Source organism: Populus trichocarpa, chromosome 10, assembly GCF_000002775.5.
Source record: "Populus trichocarpa isolate Nisqually-1 chromosome 10, P.trichocarpa_v4.1, whole genome shotgun sequence".
NCBI lineage: Eukaryota > Viridiplantae > Streptophyta > Magnoliopsida > Malpighiales > Salicaceae > Populus > Populus trichocarpa.
Genome location: NC_037294.2, coordinates 17,002,215 through 17,023,009, shown reverse-complemented (window position 1 = coordinate 17,023,009; position 20,795 = coordinate 17,002,215). Strand labels below are relative to the sequence as shown.

Sequence of the window (20,795 nt, the reverse complement as noted above, 5' to 3'; positions counted from 1 at the left end):
GCTCGGATCGATCAGTTATCAAAAGCCATTAATGGACTCCTTTCGAACTCACGAATAACCCATTACAGGCCTTCGAGTGGCCCAACTAGCTGCCACTTAATCTAATCACAACTTTCCACGTTTCTCAAACGAGTACTCCGTGCACCGGACCATATTTGTACAAATGAAAAATGATATTTAATGGTAACAAGGCAGAAGAGAAAATGTGGGACAGCAAAATAAAATAGAATAGATAGCACTCAGCTACTACTTTCATCATCACTAGTAGCAATCGGAAATTTACACCTTAGTCTCAAACAATTCAGACTTCAGAACCAAGGACATAGTTCAGCGGAAGCTGATTACAATATTATATATAGATATATAGATAAAAAAAAAAAAAAAAAAAAGAGGCCCCCAAGACCCAGCAAGGCCGTGGAAGCCAAAAAAAACAAGCGGCGGGTGGTAAAGACCACCTCTGCCATGATCTTCTGCCCCTTTAACAACAGAAGAAAAGATGGCAAAACCCCGGAGACCGATAAAGAGTCCCCTGAATAAAACACCCTAGAGCATCTCCATTAGCTCAAAATGAGAAGCGTGCCATTTAAAATAAGCCCTTCTCATCTTGACCCAGGAGGCCGAAGACTGACCTGACCTCCAACTGAGACACGAGTATATATTAGTATTACTAAAATCATACTAATACTACTTCTGTAGCTAACTATTGATTATAGACCTAACATGCTGCAAACTTTAGTATGGTGAGAGGACGGTGGCCACCGAGGCAAGTATGGTCCCTAACGAAACTGGGCGCCGGAGAAGGTCTGCCCAAAGGACCAGCTAGAAGGAGCCGCATTGTAGGAGACCACAGTTCGACCATCACTGGTGGTGACCTTAAAGGAAAGACTTTGTCCATTGAGATAGTTGTTGCTCTGCCAATTTTGCCCCCAGTTCCTTGACATTGGTTGCCAACCAGTCCTGGACCCCTTGATGGACACAGAATGTACATCACCAGCACCACCAACGTTAGTGATCAGGACTAGATTGAAGTAAGAGTGGCCATTGATTGTGAACCTTATGCCTCCTCTCCTCCTGCAGGGTACCCTACAAAGAACCACCACCAAGACAATTACTAACACTGACACCAGAGCCAGAAATGAGAGGGCTTAGCTAAGGACAGGGCAAAAGGACAATTCGTTAACATGTCCAAGAAAGGAAAAATTACAGGCAGCAGGGAAGGGCAAACTTGTAAGAGGAAATTGAACTTTTTATTTTTTTACAGTTCGTGGTAAAAATGATAAAACCTTATTTTTTGTTTTTGTAAAAAAGTATTCCCTTTCGGCATTTACACCTCAGTTATTACTCTATAAAAAACTAGATCAAGAATGCCAAGTTTTGACATAGTGAGAGGGAAAGGTTGACTGCGGTAAAACTAGAGTTGTGAAAGTAGTAGCCTGCAAGTTTAGGAGTGCAGTTGATGGAACATATTTTTCCTAATTTTTTTTAAAGTTTCAAATTAATAACTTTTAGTGTTTTATAATTAATTTGAACTGAGAATAAAAATATAAAGTACATGAAAAGACTGGTTAAAGACCTAGATAACCCTCACTGGCAGCTTAATTAAGGGAAAAGTGAGACTAAATTCATTAAACACCGCATCTTAGCCAAAATTTTCCTTCAAAAGGTCAGAATTGGACGCTCAGGAAGACAGGGAGACATACCTTCTGTAAGACACAGGCACAATTCCTGCTCTAAATTGGGCAATGTGTTGGAAGACAGGCTGGGAGAGATCAAAATGGTGTTGAGGAGGATTACACCAGCCCCCTGCATTGTTAGGCAGGGCATTGTTCGGAGGGCAGAAATTGGTGGCGGTGATCACAATGGAGCCAGGCAGGCACCATTTGGGGTCATTCACGCACCTGATCTCATAGCAAGATCCACAGCTTAACCCGCTGTTGAACAGAGCTGTGCTCAAAGCTGCAGTATTAGTACCATACCCCTGGCTGTACAAGTTCCCATAACCGCAAGCCCCACCTGAAATTACATATTTTTATGCAAATTAGTCAAACGGGTGCGCCTAGCTAAAAGAGTTTAATTTCTTAAAAAGGTTCTTCTTTTCTGCAAAACGGCCATACCCATTGTGCCAGAAGCATCACCACCTCCGTAGAATGTTGCATGAGCATTAATCCAGCCTCCACCGCCATAACCATAAACAGATGAAACCATTGCAAGGAAACCCACCAAGAAAATACCAGCTAGAGCCATTTTCCTGCACAGAGGGGTGAACCATTTTAGTTTTCTCTTTAAAACACACCGAGCTCGCATTTTTTTGTTGGTTCATTTAACAAAAGAAACAGCATATAGAAGAGCAAATGTGAGAGAAGATAGACAGAACTCTTACAGGAAGATTGAGACTTGGGAGGAGAGAAAAGGAGAGTGCAAGGCAAGAGAAATGTGAAGCTGTTGAGTGAAGAAAGTTGGGAGGGGATGAGGTGGAATTTATAGAGGTTGGGGGAACTATTTTGGCCACCACCGTCAATGGTGCTTGGGATTTTAAAGTTTATTTTTAATATTAACAAATAAAATAATTTATATATATATATATAAAATTTAAAATCAAAATCTTTAAAAAACACTTCTCAACGGCAGCGCCAAAACCACCCCCATTAGTCACGTTAACACACCCTCGAAGAAAGCAGCAGGGGGGACCATAAACCGCTAGGGCATGAATAAATAGCAGCTTCGTAATTGTGGAAAAACAAGAGCACATGTGAGCTTTGAAAAAAAAAAATTTGTTTTGTGGCTTAAAACCCTGTGGGTTTGTTGCTTTCTTAGTAGGAAATTCCCTAAAATCCAAGTGGGGTATAGGCGAACTTACGTGGCCACGTGCAAACAACTCCCATTTGTCGGAAATACCCTTTATCCCCTCTCCTTTAGTTTTTCTAGCAACCATACTTTCTTTAGATTTACCAATTTCCCAGCACCTTAATTTTAATTAGGAGTGAGCTGATGATATCGTTAAACCACTCGCTATTAATCCTTTTACTTCATGGACAATAAATGTTAAATTATTAAAAAACCCTCAATGCATAGAATTTATCTTGTCTTATATAAAAATATAGAAATATTTTATTTATTTTAAAATTTACGTAAAGTAAAAAAACCCTTCTCAGCGTGGGTTTAAATTTCGTTAATATTAGAGGTAAAAAAATATTTTTGTTGTACAAAATAATCTTTAAAGACAATAATACTTATGTTTAATTTTTTAATAACCATTTAACCTACATGAAAAGATCAAAATACCCCCATACACGCGTTTTATATTTTTGTTAATGTTTATTTCTGCTTAATTTACGCCCCCATCAAGCGGGTGTGTGTAATTAATATCGATCAGTTTGAGCTAATTATAAACTTCCATTTTGATCCTTTGGTTTGTATCTACCCGGATACGGTCCCTATCTCTAGCACATGCACGCGTACCGTGGTTCTGCTCATAGCCGTTTATTAGGACCTGGCCAGCTGAGCCAATTTATTTATTTAATACTAAATCTATTTTGGTGAACGAATTAAATTCCTGTTTTGAGTAGCACGTACGAGTCCTTTTTTTTCTTCTCTTTATTCAGAACAATTCATTAATCAATTCACAGCTGTGAAATGGAAGCTAGCTTCTACTTTAGCGTGGTGTGGGTCCCAGGTGTTAAGGATAGTTCAAATACAACTGAACAAGCACAAGCTGGTTAGAGAAGAACCAGGGAGAACTTTACCAAGTATGAAACGGATAGAAGGTACTTTAGAGCCTGGTAGCAGCACGTCAATGGTATTTTAGAAGCAGGAGAACTCTGTACGTGCTGTTGAGAGTTTCCTTCCCGTCAATGGAGATATCATGAAATAACCAGAGATTTCGGTGGCAAAGCTCACACGCGGATGGTACAAAAACTCTGCAACAGCTGTGATCAGTTTAATTTGATGCCAGCCATCTCAGCATGGGAGGGCCACTGAGCTGGATTAACTGTTTGCTCTGTGTCTTGTTGCTTGTAAGTTAATCAACAGGCGCTGCAAGCTTGGATTCTGATACTGATTGACGAAATCAGAGGACCGCGATTCTCGGCATTAGCTTGTCTAATTATAATCGGACTCATTAATTAAAATGTAATTAACAATTATAGTACTGTATCTACATCGACGCTGACGAAAAGACGTCCTGCAAATAACAATATAAATGGATGTTAGTGCATGTTCTTGATGCTTACCACGAAGTTTAATTATTTCTATGAGAAAAACTTATCCTCCTACTAAATTTGAAACAGACAGTATCTAACCCTAAAATGAAATGTTCAAGACAATTTTTACACCGTTATGGATTCTGAAATTTTTTTTTTTCAAGATGACCCTCGTGGTTAAAAATAATACTCTTGAAGTTTTCTTGGCTCGTCCATTTCCTTCCACCGTCCTCTCCCACCTTTTTACTAAAAGAGAAAATACCAGAGTGTTTTAAAAGGAGATTTCACATTGGAACCGGAATTAGTACTCCGGGGAAAGGCTTTGTTACATGCAAAACATTTTCCAAGTAATTAACAGACTGGTATTAATTATCGATTGATAATATCACTATCAAAGTGTATTATTAGTGAACTTGAGTGGTAAAAAGAACGAAATCCAAATTGATATTCTGTATTCGAGCCCTGGTGGACAGGGAGGGGGGGGAGTCTTGGTTACTACTAGCATTCATTCCCGCGTCAAAGTTAAAAGAGATCAGCTCTGAATAGGTATGGGCTGACCAGCCCAGATTTCAAGTGAAGCTCGTGCCAGGCCAGCACCTAGAGGTTAAACCATGCACGTCTCAAGAAAAGAGAAAAATCGATCATGGGAAGGTGGGGGGCGACTCTTCTATGTAGGCTGCTATGTTTGAAATGTGGTCAAATTAAGAAAAAGGGCACTACCAAAACCTTTGAAATAACTTCTTGTTATCCATTCTAGTTTCTACAATATGAAATTGGCCATGCGAGGGTAAAAGGATTACATTCGTGGTCACAACAATTTTAAAGTGGAAGGAGGCTTTCTCAATTTGCCTGCTGAAAACGATACAAGGGTTTGGATTAACGGCATAGCAGCTGCACATGCTATCCTTCTGGCTCTTATCTTTTTCTCTATATACAAAATCCAAATTGGCTTCTGCTACCAGAATATTTTATCTTTTTGATTTTTTTATCATTTTTTTTTGTTGGAGGATAGCTTCTTTTGGGTTTGGGGGTGAAATGTCAATAAAGCCCGGGAGAAAGGGACACGACTAAGAGATAAAACGGAACTCGGAGTCCAAAGAAGGGAAGAAATTAGCCGTGCTGCTTAAATTTTAGGATGGTTTTTCCTTTTCTTTTCAAAGAACAGCTCAGAATTGTTTTCACCTGAAGACATAACAAGATATGATGCTTACATTTACACCTTTCGGCTTTGCATCGAGTTACTGTTTTGGCCCACTTATATTTACACTTTTTATCCATCTGAGCAAGTGCTAGTATAATAAGATATGATCAGGTTTGTATTTCAACACTTGCTATTAATATATGGTTTTCACTTGTTGCTTTCTTTTCAACGATCAATTTTTGAATTAATCTGCATGTTATTTAAGACTAGGCATTTTTTTGAATAATTTCTTTTTGAATAATTTTTTTCAATGGTTAGCTACAGGAGTAGACTAGGCATGTTAATTAATCTGCATGAATAATTAAGACTAGGCCAAACTTTCATTTAAAATGATAATTATAATCGGAAATTAAAATAATCAATCCAGAAGGAGAGGTTGACCCTGGCTGCCACCCTTTTTTTTTTTTCAAGGGTTACCGACCGCCATATTACAACCACTGAACTATAACTGCCAATAACCAACTTGTCGTTTGAAAATGTCCAAATTCATTCTCTCTCATTTGCTTTTATGTTTTGTCTTCAGCCTCACAGCTTTGATCTGGACCGCTTATCTTCTGGGAAACTTTACCCACCGCTACATATCCCATGTTGATTCCACGTTAGATTTTTTGGCTTTTATGTTTCGTCACAGTTACCCTGTTGCTAAGGATCCTAGCGTTCTATCCTCAGGATCTTGATGCCTTCAGCAACTACAAGTCAAATGGGAAAAACATCATTGCTCTTTCTGACTCGCTGAACACATCCCCATCCCTGGTTTTTCTTGCTTTATATATATGTTGTAGTGTAAAACTAACTATCGGTAAACAACTTCAAACTTAATTTCCATATTGGTGTCTCCCTTTTTTTTTCCTTGCCTTTTGACGTTATCTTCAAAGCGAAACTGGCCAGTCATTAAACTGTTCTTCGTCAAAGTTTACATGCAGATGGGAAGTCAGATAAAAAGTACGATGATCTCAGGCATGATAACTCCGCTTCAGCTTTTAGACAGTGCTTTTCCTTTTCTTTCCCAGCGTAGATAACTGTACGGGATATATCTTCAAGATCTGCAGATTTTAAAGAACAATATTAAAATTGACTAGGCATTTTCAATGGGCAGTTTTATCCGTTAATGATTTCTTTTTTCCCTGGCAGACATATAATATAGTGCTTTTGTTGCGAAACAGGATACCATGAGCGAGGCCATGCATGAAAGATTAAAGAACTGTCCCATCTTTATTAATTTGTTGGAAAATCATAGTGCTTTTATTCCTGTTTTAACCCGTCGTGTGCTAAATCATATCTCTAAGTATCTTGTGATTTCTAAACCCAGCACCGAGATCTCCCTAGTTGTCCCCATCCTTCTTTCTCTGTCCCTCCCCATGTGCTATGTTGTTAAAGAAAAAAGTAGTTAATCATTCTTGTTACGACTCCGAAACCCAGAAATAAAGGCTTGCCAATTACATTGCAACAAGTTGACTACTCTCCGTGAGATTCTTATCAAATAAAAACGAAACTGAGGATTTCGATTTCGAGTGTTGTCTCGTCAAAAAAAATTTGTCTTGTCACTGCTGATCAATTTATGGCTTCACGATTTCTGTACCCCAAAGTTTGCTCAACGCTTATTTATCTGCGCCAGCGTCCTGGCGCGTGGGCCTCAATCTCTACAGTGAATTAAAAGGTGAGTGTGTAATGTGTATCCTATAATTGTTACTTGCAGGATCAGATACGGACAATAAAAAATATATCAAACTTTTTTTATTTTACTTTATCATTTAAAAAATTACATTTTAAAATAAAATGACCAAACTAGCTGATATAGTATAAAAAAACACACACAATTAGCGAATCAAAATTTCTCTCAAGCATTAGTGTTAGCTTAACTGATCGGGATTTAAGTTTGTTTTCTAGTAGTCATGAATTTGAGTTCTTTTAGAGTTATTAGAATTTTATATGATCGTTAACTTTAGAGTCTATAGAATTAATCGAGGTACGCGAAAGTTGATCCGGACACCTATATAAATAAAAGAAAATCTCTCTCTCTCTCCAAACACTTTACCTCTCGTTTAAAAAAAACCAAAATCTAAACCTAATTTGCGTTTATCAAAATCAAAACATGCAATTTTTTTTTTTTTGATTTACATGGGGTGTCCGGGCCAGCTTACGCGCACCACGACTGTTCCCCACGGCCCACTGGACATCCTGCAAGCCCAGGAGCAGGTAAGGCACCGCGGGGGTGACAGGCGTGCACATAGAGGGTTGAACCCGGGACGGGGGCGGAACAAGTCACACGATTGACCACAGCAGCTAGACCCTCAAGTGCAAAACATGCAATATTTGATTGCAAAGGTGTTGGGATATGAGTTGTTTTTAATTATTTGGCCTGGTATTGTTTTTGTGCTATAACATCGACGCTTGATAGTCAGATTCACCTTTTTAGGGTCCGTTTGTTTAGTTGTAGCTTTTATGTTTGAGGTGTAAAAAACATAGTTATGTATTTGATAATACATCAAATTGCGTTTTATGCTGTGGAGCCCATCAAAAAATTGAGTTTGAAACGCAGTTTTTGTAAAGCAGTTTTTACATGTTTTTTTAACTGAGTTTCGTAAATTCTGTTTGTTTTTGCGTTTCAAAAGCATTTTTTTCAAAATTTAAAGTTTTTTATTTTTTTCTTTACATCAAATTAATATTTTTTTTTGTATTTTCAAATCATTTTGATGCGCTGATATCAAAAATAATTTTTAAAAAATAAAAAAAATTATTTTGATGCATTTTCAAGTAAAAAACACTTTTAAAAAGCAACCAAAATCAAACATTTTATATATGTTTTTTTGCTGCACATAAACCTCAACCATAATTTTTACCAGACACGTATCTAAATTCAACCAACTATACTTTTTTAAACTTATTTTTTAAAAATCATAACCATAAAAGTTATCTAAAAAACAAACGCTATCGAAGAAGTCATGGGTTAAGCTTTTCCAAAGGGTTGAGATAAGAAAAGATTTGAAGGTTTTTTTTTTATTTAAATCTGTAAGTCCTGGTCATGCTTTTTCGCAACGTGGCTCATGTTGAATTTCAGGGGGCAAGATTATTGTCATATTGTTAAAATTGGGTTGGAGTCTGAGATTTTTCTATAAATTCTTCTTGTGGACTTTTATGTTGAGTGTTTGAGTTTGAAATATGCGTCCAGAGCATCTGAATGGATCAACGAACCAAATTTGACGCCGAAGTTATAATATTATTAGTGTAATGGCTTTTTATAATTCAATAAATATAATACAATGATAAATTTGTAAATAATCTTGAATATTTTGTTGACTTTTCTCGTCGTCAAGCTTTAAGTATGTAAAGTGTTGTAAGGATATCAAGTTTATGGTGTGAAATGTAGTTTTTCAAACAACGAAAATAAAGTAAATAAATGGCTAAATTACATAAGACTCCAAGTAATTTTTCCTGTTAAAAATCTATTTAGTTTTGTAACTATATTAATCACTCCATCAAAGTAATTCTAACTTCTAAGAACAAACATATTTTTTCGATAAGTTTAAATGTTAATTCAAATTATTATTTTTCAAATAATTATAAGTGCAAATTCTTCAAATCAACTCAATGTCCCTGAGAGGCTGGATTTTGAGTGATAATCCTGTTATCTTGGTTTAGAGAGATGGAGTAGAGAACAAATCTTTTGGACCAGCACTGGCATCTCTCTTCTCAACAGGTGTCGGGTTCAAATTTCTTATCTGTGACAAAAAAAGGAAGTATGTTGAAATAAATTATATAGTTCTATAAATAAGTGATAGTACAATTAGTTTTCCTTTAAATTAAAGAATGATAATATCACTAAAAATACCTTGAAAAAATAAAATAAAATTTTTTATATTTTCAAAGAAAAGGCAATTTACCACTTGCGTCCCTTTTTTCTCTTGTTCTAACCGGTAGCTTTGTTAAAACATAAATGTGCATTACTATTATGTTGATTTTTCTTTAAAAAAAAAAAACATTGTTCTAGAAAAATCAGCAAAATAACATGTTTTTGAAAAAAAAATTAGCAAAATAACACAGCTTGGTACATGTTACAGTTAAGAATAAAGACCTTGCAAGAAGTAAGACTTTATGAGATGTCGCATTTCTAAATGAATTATTAAAATGAGATAGTATAAATTTTAAGGAAGAGGGATGAGATAAAAAAAAAGAAAATAAAAAGACCTTGTAGAGACACCTGAGCTCTGATTACAACACCACTAATATCATCGTAAATATTATAATGATACAAATTCAACTATATTAAGAAAGATTATCAATAATAATTGGGGTGGATCACACTTCACATTCAAGGCAAATTAGTAATTAGAATGAGGAGAAATTAGAGAAAATTGAGAGAGAGAGAAAAAGAAAGAGACTGTAGCGAGAAATTGAAACACTAATTGCTATATCATAGGTGTCATTATAAAAAATTCAACAAGGCAAATCCAATACACCAAGTGAGATCACAAACAGTGATAGGACATGGCAACACTCACTGTGCATAGCTAAGTGAGTAATTACAACAAGAAGAGATAAGAAAGTAAAGAGTTTTTTAAAAAACAAAGAATGAGATCCTAAAGGCACACCAAAACTCTGTTTATAACATCTTGATACCATCAAAAAAATCTAGACGAAACAATTTAAGCAATACCAAGAAAGGTCACCAAAGATGACTGCAGTGGGCAACGCATGGTGAACAACTCCCTTGTCTTTTGTTAAAGAGCGCGATGCACTTTGAACATTTTCAATGACCTTAATCTTATTGTTGGATTCATCTTACTGAATTTTTTTAAAGTATCGATAATATCATAATTAGAGTTTTAACATCCATTTCCTTTTTTTTTTTTTGCCTTGTTTCCCTTTCCTCTCTCTTCTTTCAAATTCATGTCATCCCATTCTAACAATTTTTTTATAAGTAATATTCCGAACTTGACTCCTTACAAAGTCATTATTCCCAAAGACAACATATACCAGACGGTATTATTTTTTTAAAAAAATTGGTGTTGACAAGCGATTATATTATATTATGCTGTTTTAAAATGTCATTATATATTGAATGTATTTGTTTTTGTGTTCAAAAAATATTTTTAAAAATTTTTGAGTTTTTTTCTTCAAATTATTTTTCATAGTTTCTGATATTTTTATATGCTGATATTAAAAAAATATTTTAATATATTTTTAAATAAAAAATATTTTAAAAAATAATTGATAATACAAATTCACTACCGTAGTCCAGCACTTGGTGAGGGCATTTTCCACGTCTACTCCCTTCAATGGCGCGTGGAATGAAAAATGCAATCCCCGTGATCAGTGGGAATCCTGCTTTTAAAAAAGGGAGGATCTGCAGTCTTAGATTTCTCGTGCCTTAGGTAGCTAAACTACCCTCCCTCCAAACCCTTTGGATTCTATTGAAAACAAAATCTACAAATAGAAAAACCCAACTAATCTCGAAAAAGTGTACTTTCAACAACCTCTTGGATTCGGTGAAGACCCTCCTTGCTAGGCGTGCTCCGCAGAAACTTGCCGTGATAATTGTAAATGCTCGTTGATTCGACAATAAGTAAAGAATAAAGTCTGGCCGAGTGGAATAATTGTTCAATGAGCGCCGTTCGATTCGATTCCCGTTTTCATTCAGCGAGCATTTTTAAGATGCTGCGATTACTTCTCTTCACTGACTTCATGGCTTCGAACATGAAATTAGCGTTGGAGAATTATTAAATCTATTTTTATCTTTAAAATCATTTAAAAAAAATAATGTCTATTGATTCAGGAAATCTTTACATGAGTTTTTTAAAAAATAAACAAGCTTTTTTTTTAAAAAAAATGGAGGGGGTCCCTACCTAAAAAAAACAGGAAGAAAGCAGAGGTGCTGCCGACAACAGTACTGCCCAGTGATTCTCTCGGATTTCTCATTGTTCCCCTCTGTAATAATGGATCATGGACACATCATTTTTTTAAATTTTAAACTGCAGTACTTTATCCCTACATGAAACTTCGCGGTGAATCTTGCTTTAAATTTCAAATTAGAAGCTTTTTGTTTATTTATTTATTTTTATGACACCTTTTGGCTTAAGGCTATGAAAAATAAAGAATAAAATCAGCCATACATTACTTTTTAGCTTGTCTTTCTCTCCGGGGGATGGAATTAACTGTCATCTTAATTTCATCCGTGACTGCTCCAGTGGATTATTCGAGGGGCTCGAAGATTCTCTCCCCTCGAGAAGTTGTATGGAATTTTATATTCATGGTAAAAACAACGTCAGATCCCTTGGATAGCCATGTGATCTCTATATTGCTGATTATTTTAGATACAACCAAGAAAGAAGAAATTATTTCCTCTTCGAACTGAAACTATTGCCATAACAAATAGCTTAATTCATTTCTTTATGATTAAGCAAATCTTTAATATATTCTTACGTTTTTAATTATAGCTGCCATGTCAGTGCATGGCATTTGGTTTTTTAATGTATTTTTTTTAATCATTTTTCCATCAAACTTGACAAAATCATAAGTTTTATTTTGAAAACACCCTTGCACTGCACAAAAATATAATTATATTTTTTAAATAAAAAAATAGTTTTTTATTTTTTTAAAATTTAATGGTTAAGTTGCTTGATTTTATTTATTTATTTCTTAAAACATTTTGAAAAACTTTCAGCACGTTTTCCACTGTATCCTTGCATAGCTCAATGTTGTTTTTATATGAACAATGATTTTTTGATAAATTTTGATAAAAAAATCTTGATTGAAAAACATGTTTGAAAAATTGGATACTATATTATAATATAATAAACACGATTAAAACAGAGATACATGTTAAGAATTTGGAGAACAAATCTAGTTCTTCATCCCTACTATTAATAACTTTTATTCTCTAAGCATAAATCTTGTCCTCAAATACCATGAACAGGAGTACATTTTGTCTTTGCTATAACTATCCATCCAATTACAATTTCGGAAATTTACCAATCACGTGGAAAACAGCTTATCCACGAACTCACTCTCCTCACTGTTTAGCATGTTACTTTTTACATTTCAAAATTATTATTTTTTATGTTTTGATATATTGATATCAAAAATAAATTTTAAAAATAAATAAATAAATTATATTAATATATTTTTAAATAAAAAATATTTAAAAAAACAATTAATATGTAACAGACTCTTGAATATCTTTTTCTAAGTTAATTCAACAAGAATATACAATTAAGAGAAACTTAACCAGTGTGATCGGTGATTACGTATATTTACTGCGAACTGTATATATGCTTATAGGAAAATTCAGATAGATTTATTGAGAGAGACGAGTTTTGGTAATTAAAAAGCGAAAAATCTCCAAGATGGTTATTGTTCTATATATATATTTCGTAAACCATAAAGAAGACTAGGTCAAAGGTTCCATGCACCAGCCACGATATACTATTTATGGTGAAGGTGACGCTAGTTGAAAACTAACTTGCGTCTAATTCAAAAGTGTTCTTCTTATCCTCCCATCTCAAGAGCAAGCAAGATGGCCGTTGATGTTACTGCATGCATTGTTGCTTCGTTCACGTTTCTATCGCTCTCATTCTAAGTGCATTTTTTCATGAAAAAAATCATCTACATACAAGCACCAATCACTAACGTCTTTTTTTCTTCCTTTTCACCAATCAAAATATACAGACCAGAAACGATACCAAACAGTCAATTGGTTTTATATATTCTCTGGATTGCGGCACCGGCCTGGATGTTTATGTTTACGGATGATTTTTAGTGTAGCTGTTCATCTAGTTGGTTAATTTGAAGAATTTACAATCTAGAAGCTAACTGGAGTTGAATTTTAAATTAAATCATGAAATATATTGAGATGGTGAAACCTGGTTGAATTGATTGGGTTGACCCATGACCTAGCTGATCTAGTTAAATCAAGTTTAAATCTAGCCGAATCAACTTTAAAAATTAAAAAAAATATAAAATAACATTATTTTAATATAAAATAATTATTTTGGACTGATTCGATAATTCACAAGCTGATCCATTGGCTCGACTATGTTTTTCATGTTATTCGAGATCTATGCTTGCTCAGGCATCCCACGTATATTTGGTTCGTTAGAGGGTTTTAGCTGATTGTTTTTCCATTAACTTCTCCGGGTTTGGGTAGTAGCTTGATTGTGATTCATGAGCATCCAAGATAGAAAGACAGGCCGTTTAGCTTGATCAAGTGTGCATGAGATATTATACTGTTGACCAGTCGTCTCCTTGTTGATCTTGAAAAAACCAACAAGAGTGATTATAAGATTTGATTTGGATTGGGGCATCTTAAAATAAAATAAAATAAAAACAAAAATCACTCGAAAGAGCCAAATTATCAGTATAGTATTTTAAATAGTGTAATTTAGCCTCTTTTTTCTTTGTCCATGTATGACTCCAATGACAGATGACATTTCAACAAGCTATTTGTATTTTAAATAGAATGAGGTAAGAGAGATGAAATATTTAAAAATAAAAAAAGTTTAAGTTTTCCCTCAATTTCATAGCTCTTCCAAAAAAACCAGTAAGAATAAAATTTTATTCTGATAAAAAGAATTTCAAGATCCCACACAACTATCCCTTTAAAATCCAAAATCAAAAAATAAAATTCCAATTTCAGGATTAATTTTTTGTGGCTGTTCTTACAGCTCTGCCATTGGAGATGCCATTACTCGAGTTTTGCTTTATTAGGAGCTGGGGGAATTTCATGGGTTGAATGTTGACTTGCGCGTGCAAACTTCGTTATCTGAGGTGTTTTTTTAAAGGACAGTTACAGCTGCCACGCAAAACTTATCAAGAGGCTAGAAGCAGCTCTCGTCAGGTACACGCACCAATCCATGTGCACATCACATAGTACTTCCTGCTATGGTGCTCCGATTGGCTGGCCTGTGTATTAGGCCCATACTGCTTAAAACTTGTTGGTTGCCTGTTGGCCATCGGGTCGGGGTGCCCATCTTATATATAGCTTTTTTATTTATTTATTTATTTTATAATTTCTTTTAACTATGTATCCGGTTTTTTTATTTTTTTATTTTTTATTTAGCGTTAGGAGTTTAACGGGGACACCACCACCTCGCCAAACCGCCATAAAAGAGAACCATCGCTGCACCTATGAGAGTGCCAAGCTCTTATTTGAACACCAGAATTGAAAATAAATGAGAATGAACAGAGGGACCACTTAAAGTAAGGGTTGGTTCGGTAATAAAAGGTTTATTTGTATTGTCTTTTATCTATTCTTATGAATGAAGTAAATTGGTTTTCATCTAAAAAAAAATCTAGAATCACTGGAGATCTCCAATTGGAGAGCCAAAAAATAAAAATAAAAATAAACGTGGCGGCGATGCATGTATCTCTAGATTCGGCGGAGCAAGCCTGCCGATGGGGGGGTTTCGAGAATGGAAAACGACCGGGAAGGGGCAATTGAATCCAGCCGTGCACCGCAATAAGATCAACACTATTAATGTCTTTTATGAAGATTCATAGAGGGCACGGGCATGCTTCAATGAGAATAATGGCAAGCACTAAATGAAAAGAGAACCCCAGTTCCCTTTAAGAGATATACGGTTCAACCTGCATTTCATCAAATTTTAAATTTTTTTTTTTTGTTAAAATTGAGTGTGGTTTGTACTTTTTGAATCGTTTTGATGTGCTGATATCAAAAATGATTTTTAAAAAAGAAAAAACATCATTGGCATGTATTTCGGCATGAAAAACTATTTGAAAAGCAACCATTACCACACTGCCAAACACCCTCTTAACCGGAGCACCTTTTCATATCCTTTTGAAGCAACCTAATGGATTTTTATTTTATCAGACATCTCTCACCAAACAGGCAATTGGCTCATCAACTCACTTTGCTGCTGTAATCAGTTCATATTACTTGCTCGGCAGCGTTTTGCACATGTAGAGGCCAAGATATTAGAGTTACAAAAAAAAAATATTATTTTAATATATTTTTAAAAAAGAATCATTTTAAAAAATAATTGCTAACAGAAAAATTTAAAAAATACCTAAAAAAAATTGTTTTGAAAAAAAAAAAAGACCACGCTGCATAAACAAACAACTCCAGTTAAAACGGCCAAATTTTATAACTACAAGGAATATTCTTCTCTGCAATCAAATTGACTTGCACCACTTGCAATCAACTCCAAGTTAAAAAATTGTTTGTGTCGCCTCGGCAAATGGATAGAAAATGACAATAGCATGAACATGGCTAATGGGAGGGGAACGGCGTGATGATCCAATTGGGCCCGATTGTAAGGTTGGTTATGGGTTTTCAAGGATATGGCAACCAGTAGGCATACCATTGTTGCTTGTAGTGCCTTTTTCATCGTGCAATTGTCTGGGAAATGCAAACATGGCACATGAATCTGTAAGAGGGAAAGGATGGTCCCCTTGTACAAATTAACCTTGACAAGAAATTAGCTACTGCAAAAATTGAAAATTTGAGCGGCCATGGATATTGGTTTTGTGGGCTCTTCTCATTTATTGGTGTGGAAGAGGGACACATGCTGGATCGGAAATTGGTTAGGGTTCTGATGTAAACCTCTACTCTGCTGGATCGGAAAGTGGTTAGGGTTCTGATGTACACCTCTACTCTGCAATACGTAACCTTTATGTGTAAATCTAACCTTATATTTTATGGAAGGACCATGAAAAGGGCCAAGTTTTGGTATTAAAATTTGTCATCTAATGTTCTGAAAATGACTCCTCACTAGATCCCCAATATTTCAATTGCCCTCTCCCCTTACTAACACATCGAATTAGGTCCCCCCCTTTTTGTAAATTCTAATCTTTTTTCATGATAAATTAACCGTCCGCATGGTAGAAAACTTGCTCTTCTCTTGAAGATGAACAATCTGATCCTCTTTCATGAAACAAAATTTCGTCTGATATTTAAAAATATAATTTACTTATGAAGTCCCTAACAAATATAAACTTATCAATTTAAATATTTTCCTCTACTTTCTTACAAGGAAAAGATCTTGCCCCCCAGGCCATTTCAGGATGCTAGATTCATCCTTGCTTCATTACGTTTGAATGCATAACTCACCCTTTCAAAGCTGTAGAGAGAAAAAATTATGAAGGTGGTTGCATGCATGATGGAGAAGATATGAATGGGATTAATAAAATCTCTCTCTCTCTCTTTTATACGAGGAATTAATATATTTCAACGATGCCCTAAGTAGTTTCTAGTAAATATTGTCTTCAATCACCGATTGCACATTTACTTGCCTTCTTATTTTAGGAAGTTGAGAGAGAGATATATATTTCAACTAATGCTTTCTTATCATTCACATCCCTTCTCAGCTACTGCACAATTGTGTGGTAAATTATGTCCAATATACAAAAATTTAGTGGAATTGATAGTGTCATGGAAGAAGCATGCACACTGCTTGTATAGATTCAAAGTTTGAAAGCGGTAGACCAGCAGCCACGCTGATTCCTGCGCGCGCATATTTTCCATCTTCGTGATAGGATCCACGCCGAAAACCTGGATATCAGCATCACTGGCATGGTATTTGAGGTTAGGACCAGTGCCTATGAATTCTTGGCCTTTAATTTCCTCTTAAATTATTAAAAAGCTGTGACTTACAAACTGCAACCTTGGCCCAAAAGAAAAAAGAAAAAAAGAGAGGGAATATATCATCAGATAGAGGCCTGGATATATAATCCCTACAACAAAAATTGTTTTAACAGGCAAGAGTAGCACTAACTCTGCTTCATAGGGTCCCGTGACAGAATTCAATACAGGTCCATAAAATTCCTCCTACCAAACCAATCTCGTACCTAATGAGGCTACCGAAAACCTCTCAAAGATTATGGTTTTCCCACAACTGCTATAGGCATTTAGTTGTACAAGATATATAGGTTTGAGTTACAGAAAGAAAATAACTTGCCTTAGGATTTAAGGCTATCTATATAGCTTAGGATGGTTAATGTGCTTGTCTCCTCTGACTACTCAAGGATAGAGACTAATAAAATGACAATGAGTTGCTGCAAAAGTTGCCCCAATTCTGGGTTTTGTGGGCTATACAATGATTGAACCAATCTCCAAGGGACATGTGACCAAGGAGCGTGCAAAATACATGTATATTTTATCCTGAGTAAATCAAATTTGACCAGGAGTGGTGCATTCTGGTGTAGCAAATGGTATCAAATGTATCAGCCTCGTTCAGCTTTAGTTTGTCTATGAGATCTCAGTGAGTGTTCTACATGAGGTGCTGTTATATTGGGCCATATGGACACCTCAAAATAGTATAATGAATGTTTCGAACTTATTGGGCATCAAAGTTCCTAGAGGTCTAAATCAACAACATGGGTTCTACAAAAGCATTGGACCAAGTGATACACCCAGGTCTACATGAAAAACCAAATGGATGCTAACTTTAATTGAATCTTGGATGCTTGGGTGAGCTTTATAGCCTATCATGGCTTTGAATATGTATCTCTCATTAACCTAAGCATTGGTATATGGATCTTGTTAAGAGGGTGTATATTCAGACCCATCAGTAAGGTGAACTCTACTTTTTTTTTTTCTATTAGAAAAAAGAGGCTCGAACAAGAGACTCTTAAAAGAGGTCTATTGAACACCGTAAATATATCGTGTTACAATACTGAAATTTCTCACACAACTAAATCAACAATGACAGCAGTCTCAATTATGCCCGCTAGCTCGGGGTTGGTTAACCAAAACAGTCATTAACATATTTAAAATGGTTAATTTCTACTTCTATTGGCAAATATTACAGTCAAAGTCTGATATTGTAACTGGGTTCACAGAGTGTGTTACATTATTGAGTTTGCGGAGCTCAAGTTTTCAGCTGCGAAGTTAGCTTTTGACAGGACAAGACTATGTAACAAGGAAACAGAACTGAAAGTAAATTTACATCAAAGGCTTTGATATCTTTTTAAGCACCATTCAATCGTGTATGCTTTTGGAGCAAATTAAGATAGGCAAACCTTATAATCAGGCTGTAATTTATCAGAAGCGATGGAAGGACGCATAGGAAATAATGCAGTTGATGCTGCTTCAAGAAAATGCCTTCTCCTGCATGAGCAAAATCTGCTGCTGGCACGTAATAGCTCCCCTTTGTTTTTTTTTTTCCCTGATCTTCCTGAGGTGTCTGGAGGACTGGAGTGCCTGGTTCCAGAATTCAAAAGGGGTGTGATTGTGGGAGTGGAAGTTTTATGAGAAGAGCTGCTGCAGGAAGTGGTCAAGCTGAAGGTAAAAAGCGAGGACCCAACGATCATCTTAATGGGGGTTATATTTAGTTTGTCATGGTAATGTCGTATAAGAACTTTAACATAAAAAATAAAATTGCTGTTATCATGACACCAATGAAAGATATTTCATACCATTGTGCCACTTATCTTTCACGACCCGGAGCTGTTCCTTTAAAATACAAAGGGCAGAAGAACTAAAGAGAAAGGATAGGGATCACTTGATCTTTAGATCCCTACTAGTACTAGATATGTCCGCGCTACGCTGTAGGGTGGATATATATTTTTTTGTATAAAATAAAAAAAAATTATCTAAGTATTGTAAATGTATTTTAAAGAATAAAAACAAAATTTATAACTGGGATTATAGACCCCATTAGAATAATATAAATTGGTTTTATCATAAAAAAATATAATCTAGTATTTTTATCATGTTTTAAAGAATAAAAACAAAATTAACAACTCGGGTTATAAACCCAACTAGATTAATATGAATTAGTTTTATTTTAATTATATAATAAAAAAAATAACAAGATCAAATATACTATGTAAAAAAAAATTGCCCAAAACAACTTTTTTTTTTTTTGAAAAACAAGAAATATGATGCAAGTCAATTTTTAGCTAATTAAATATGAAATGATGAAATGGAGTAAAAAAAAAATAAAAAGACCGAGCCTAAGTCTATCCGAGTTGGCATGAAAAACTTGTAACCCGAGTAATAAAGACCAAGTCGGCACGAGCAAACCCATGGTCCAGGTAATGAGACACAAAACCCTTTAAAAAAAAAACCAATATCGAATAATGAAATAAAAAAAATAAGTAAAAAAAATAGATGTCAACTAGTGCTGACTTCTTAAACAAGTGGCCCGGGTTATTAGACCGGAAGCACTCCGCATGAAAAAACCATGAAGCCTAATTCTCAAACAATAAAATGTTGAAGAAATAAATTCAAAAAATAACAATTAAAAAAATAGAGATTAAAATTAAATAAATAAATCAGAGGGTAATTACAAACTTTTAATGTTGAAATTGAAAAAAAAAATGAAGATCAAACTAAAAAAAAAAACATATGATAAATTAAGATTGAATGATGAGATTATATAAAAATCAGAACTTTATAAAAAAATCAAAAATAAAAAATAAAAACAAAAAGAACAGGGATCAAATTTAATGACAAAATAAATTGAGGGTTAGTTGTGGAATTTTGGTAGGCTAGGAGTGAAAATCAGAAAAGAAAAGAAAAAAATCACCGAAATCAAATGAAAAATCTATCTAGGACATCTGTGACCAAGGTTGGAGATATCGCCAAGAAGATTCAGACATTACCCTGAAAGTTATTATTTGGTCATCAACCAACGTTACAGGTAAAAAGAAACGTGATTGGTATACGTTTCTGTTCTTTTATTTTTTGAAAAAAAACGTGATTTTTTTGTTATATGAAAAACGCCATTTCATTTTCTAACAATATTTATGAATATACTGGTGCAAATTAAATTTGTAGTGACACTTCCTGTATTAATTATTAAAGATAATTCAATTTTATGTTTTGAAAATCAAACAAACCAATTTAACTATAATTTATCAAATATTATATAAAATTATTCAGATTTAAAAAAAAAATATTTTACTAATAATTATTCAAGATTATTTATTTACAAGTTACTCAGTTTTTTTAAATAAAATATTGTAATAACACACGTGCAGGAAAATATAGCTGATATAACAAAGCACCATGTGCCTAAAAGAAAATAACAAAGAGGGTGTTACCGACATAGTTCTAAGTTCTAACAAAAAGAGTGTTGTAACTTGTAACTGCAGAGTAACGAATATAGTCAGTAAACGTATTTACACGTTGTTTCGAACCTTAAAATTGAATTTAATTCAAATAATTAAATCAATTTCCGTGTTTAAAATCTTTTTAAGAATTTACAAATTAACTCCTCTTAAAATTAACAATAAAAATAATATTCTAAAAATAAACAGCAACACCCATTTCTTCAAATGATTCGCTGTCAATTTTTTTTTATTAACGTAGATGTTCGGGTTAGCTTGCGCATACCTTAATTAATTCCACAAGCCCTGAAGTTAACAACCATGTAAGTCTCCAGTGATTCTGAGATTTATAAGACTTGAATGATGACTTTTAAAAAACAATTCTA

General features: G+C 34.5%; 1 protein-coding gene and 1 long non-coding RNA gene across 2 annotated transcripts; one reads left to right on the top strand and one right to left on the bottom strand.

Moving 5' to 3' along the window:
* Positions 1-219: 219 nt before the first annotated feature.
* LOC7481578 (expansin-A1) lies at positions 220-2,545 on the bottom strand. Its single transcript, XM_006378529.3, has 4 exons — positions 2,381-2,545; positions 2,115-2,248; positions 1,701-2,013; positions 220-1,083 (listed from the first exon to the last, which is right to left on the bottom strand). The coding sequence occupies exons 2-4, from the start codon at positions 2,242-2,244 to the stop codon at positions 777-779; spliced, it is 750 nt and encodes a 249-aa protein (XP_006378591.1). The 5' UTR covers positions 2,245-2,248; positions 2,381-2,545; the 3' UTR covers positions 220-776.
* Positions 2,546-4,721: 2,176 nt separating this feature from the next.
* On the top strand, positions 4,722-6,560 carry LOC112328775 (uncharacterized). Its single transcript, XR_002983924.2, has 2 exons — positions 4,722-5,511; positions 5,924-6,560. It is a non-coding gene; the product is annotated as an uncharacterized LOC112328775 (long non-coding RNA).
* Positions 6,561-20,795: the final 14,235 nt, after the last annotated feature.

What these genes read in the sequence shown, in the direction of transcription:
- LOC7481578 (XM_006378529.3), bottom strand. Translation starts at nt 2,244, where the DNA reads ATGGCTCTAGCTGGTATTTTCTTGGTGGGTTTCCTTGCAATGGTTTCA. An exon ending in TGATGCTTCTGGCACAATGG is followed by an intron (nt 2,014 to 2,114) that starts GTATGGCCGTTT and finishes ATGTAATTTCAG; the next exon opens with GTGGGGCTTGCGGTTATGGG. An exon ending in GTGCCTGTGTCTTACAGAAG is followed by an intron (nt 1,084 to 1,700) that starts GTATGTCTCCCT and finishes GGTTCTTTGTAG; the next exon opens with GGTACCCTGCAGGAGGAGAG.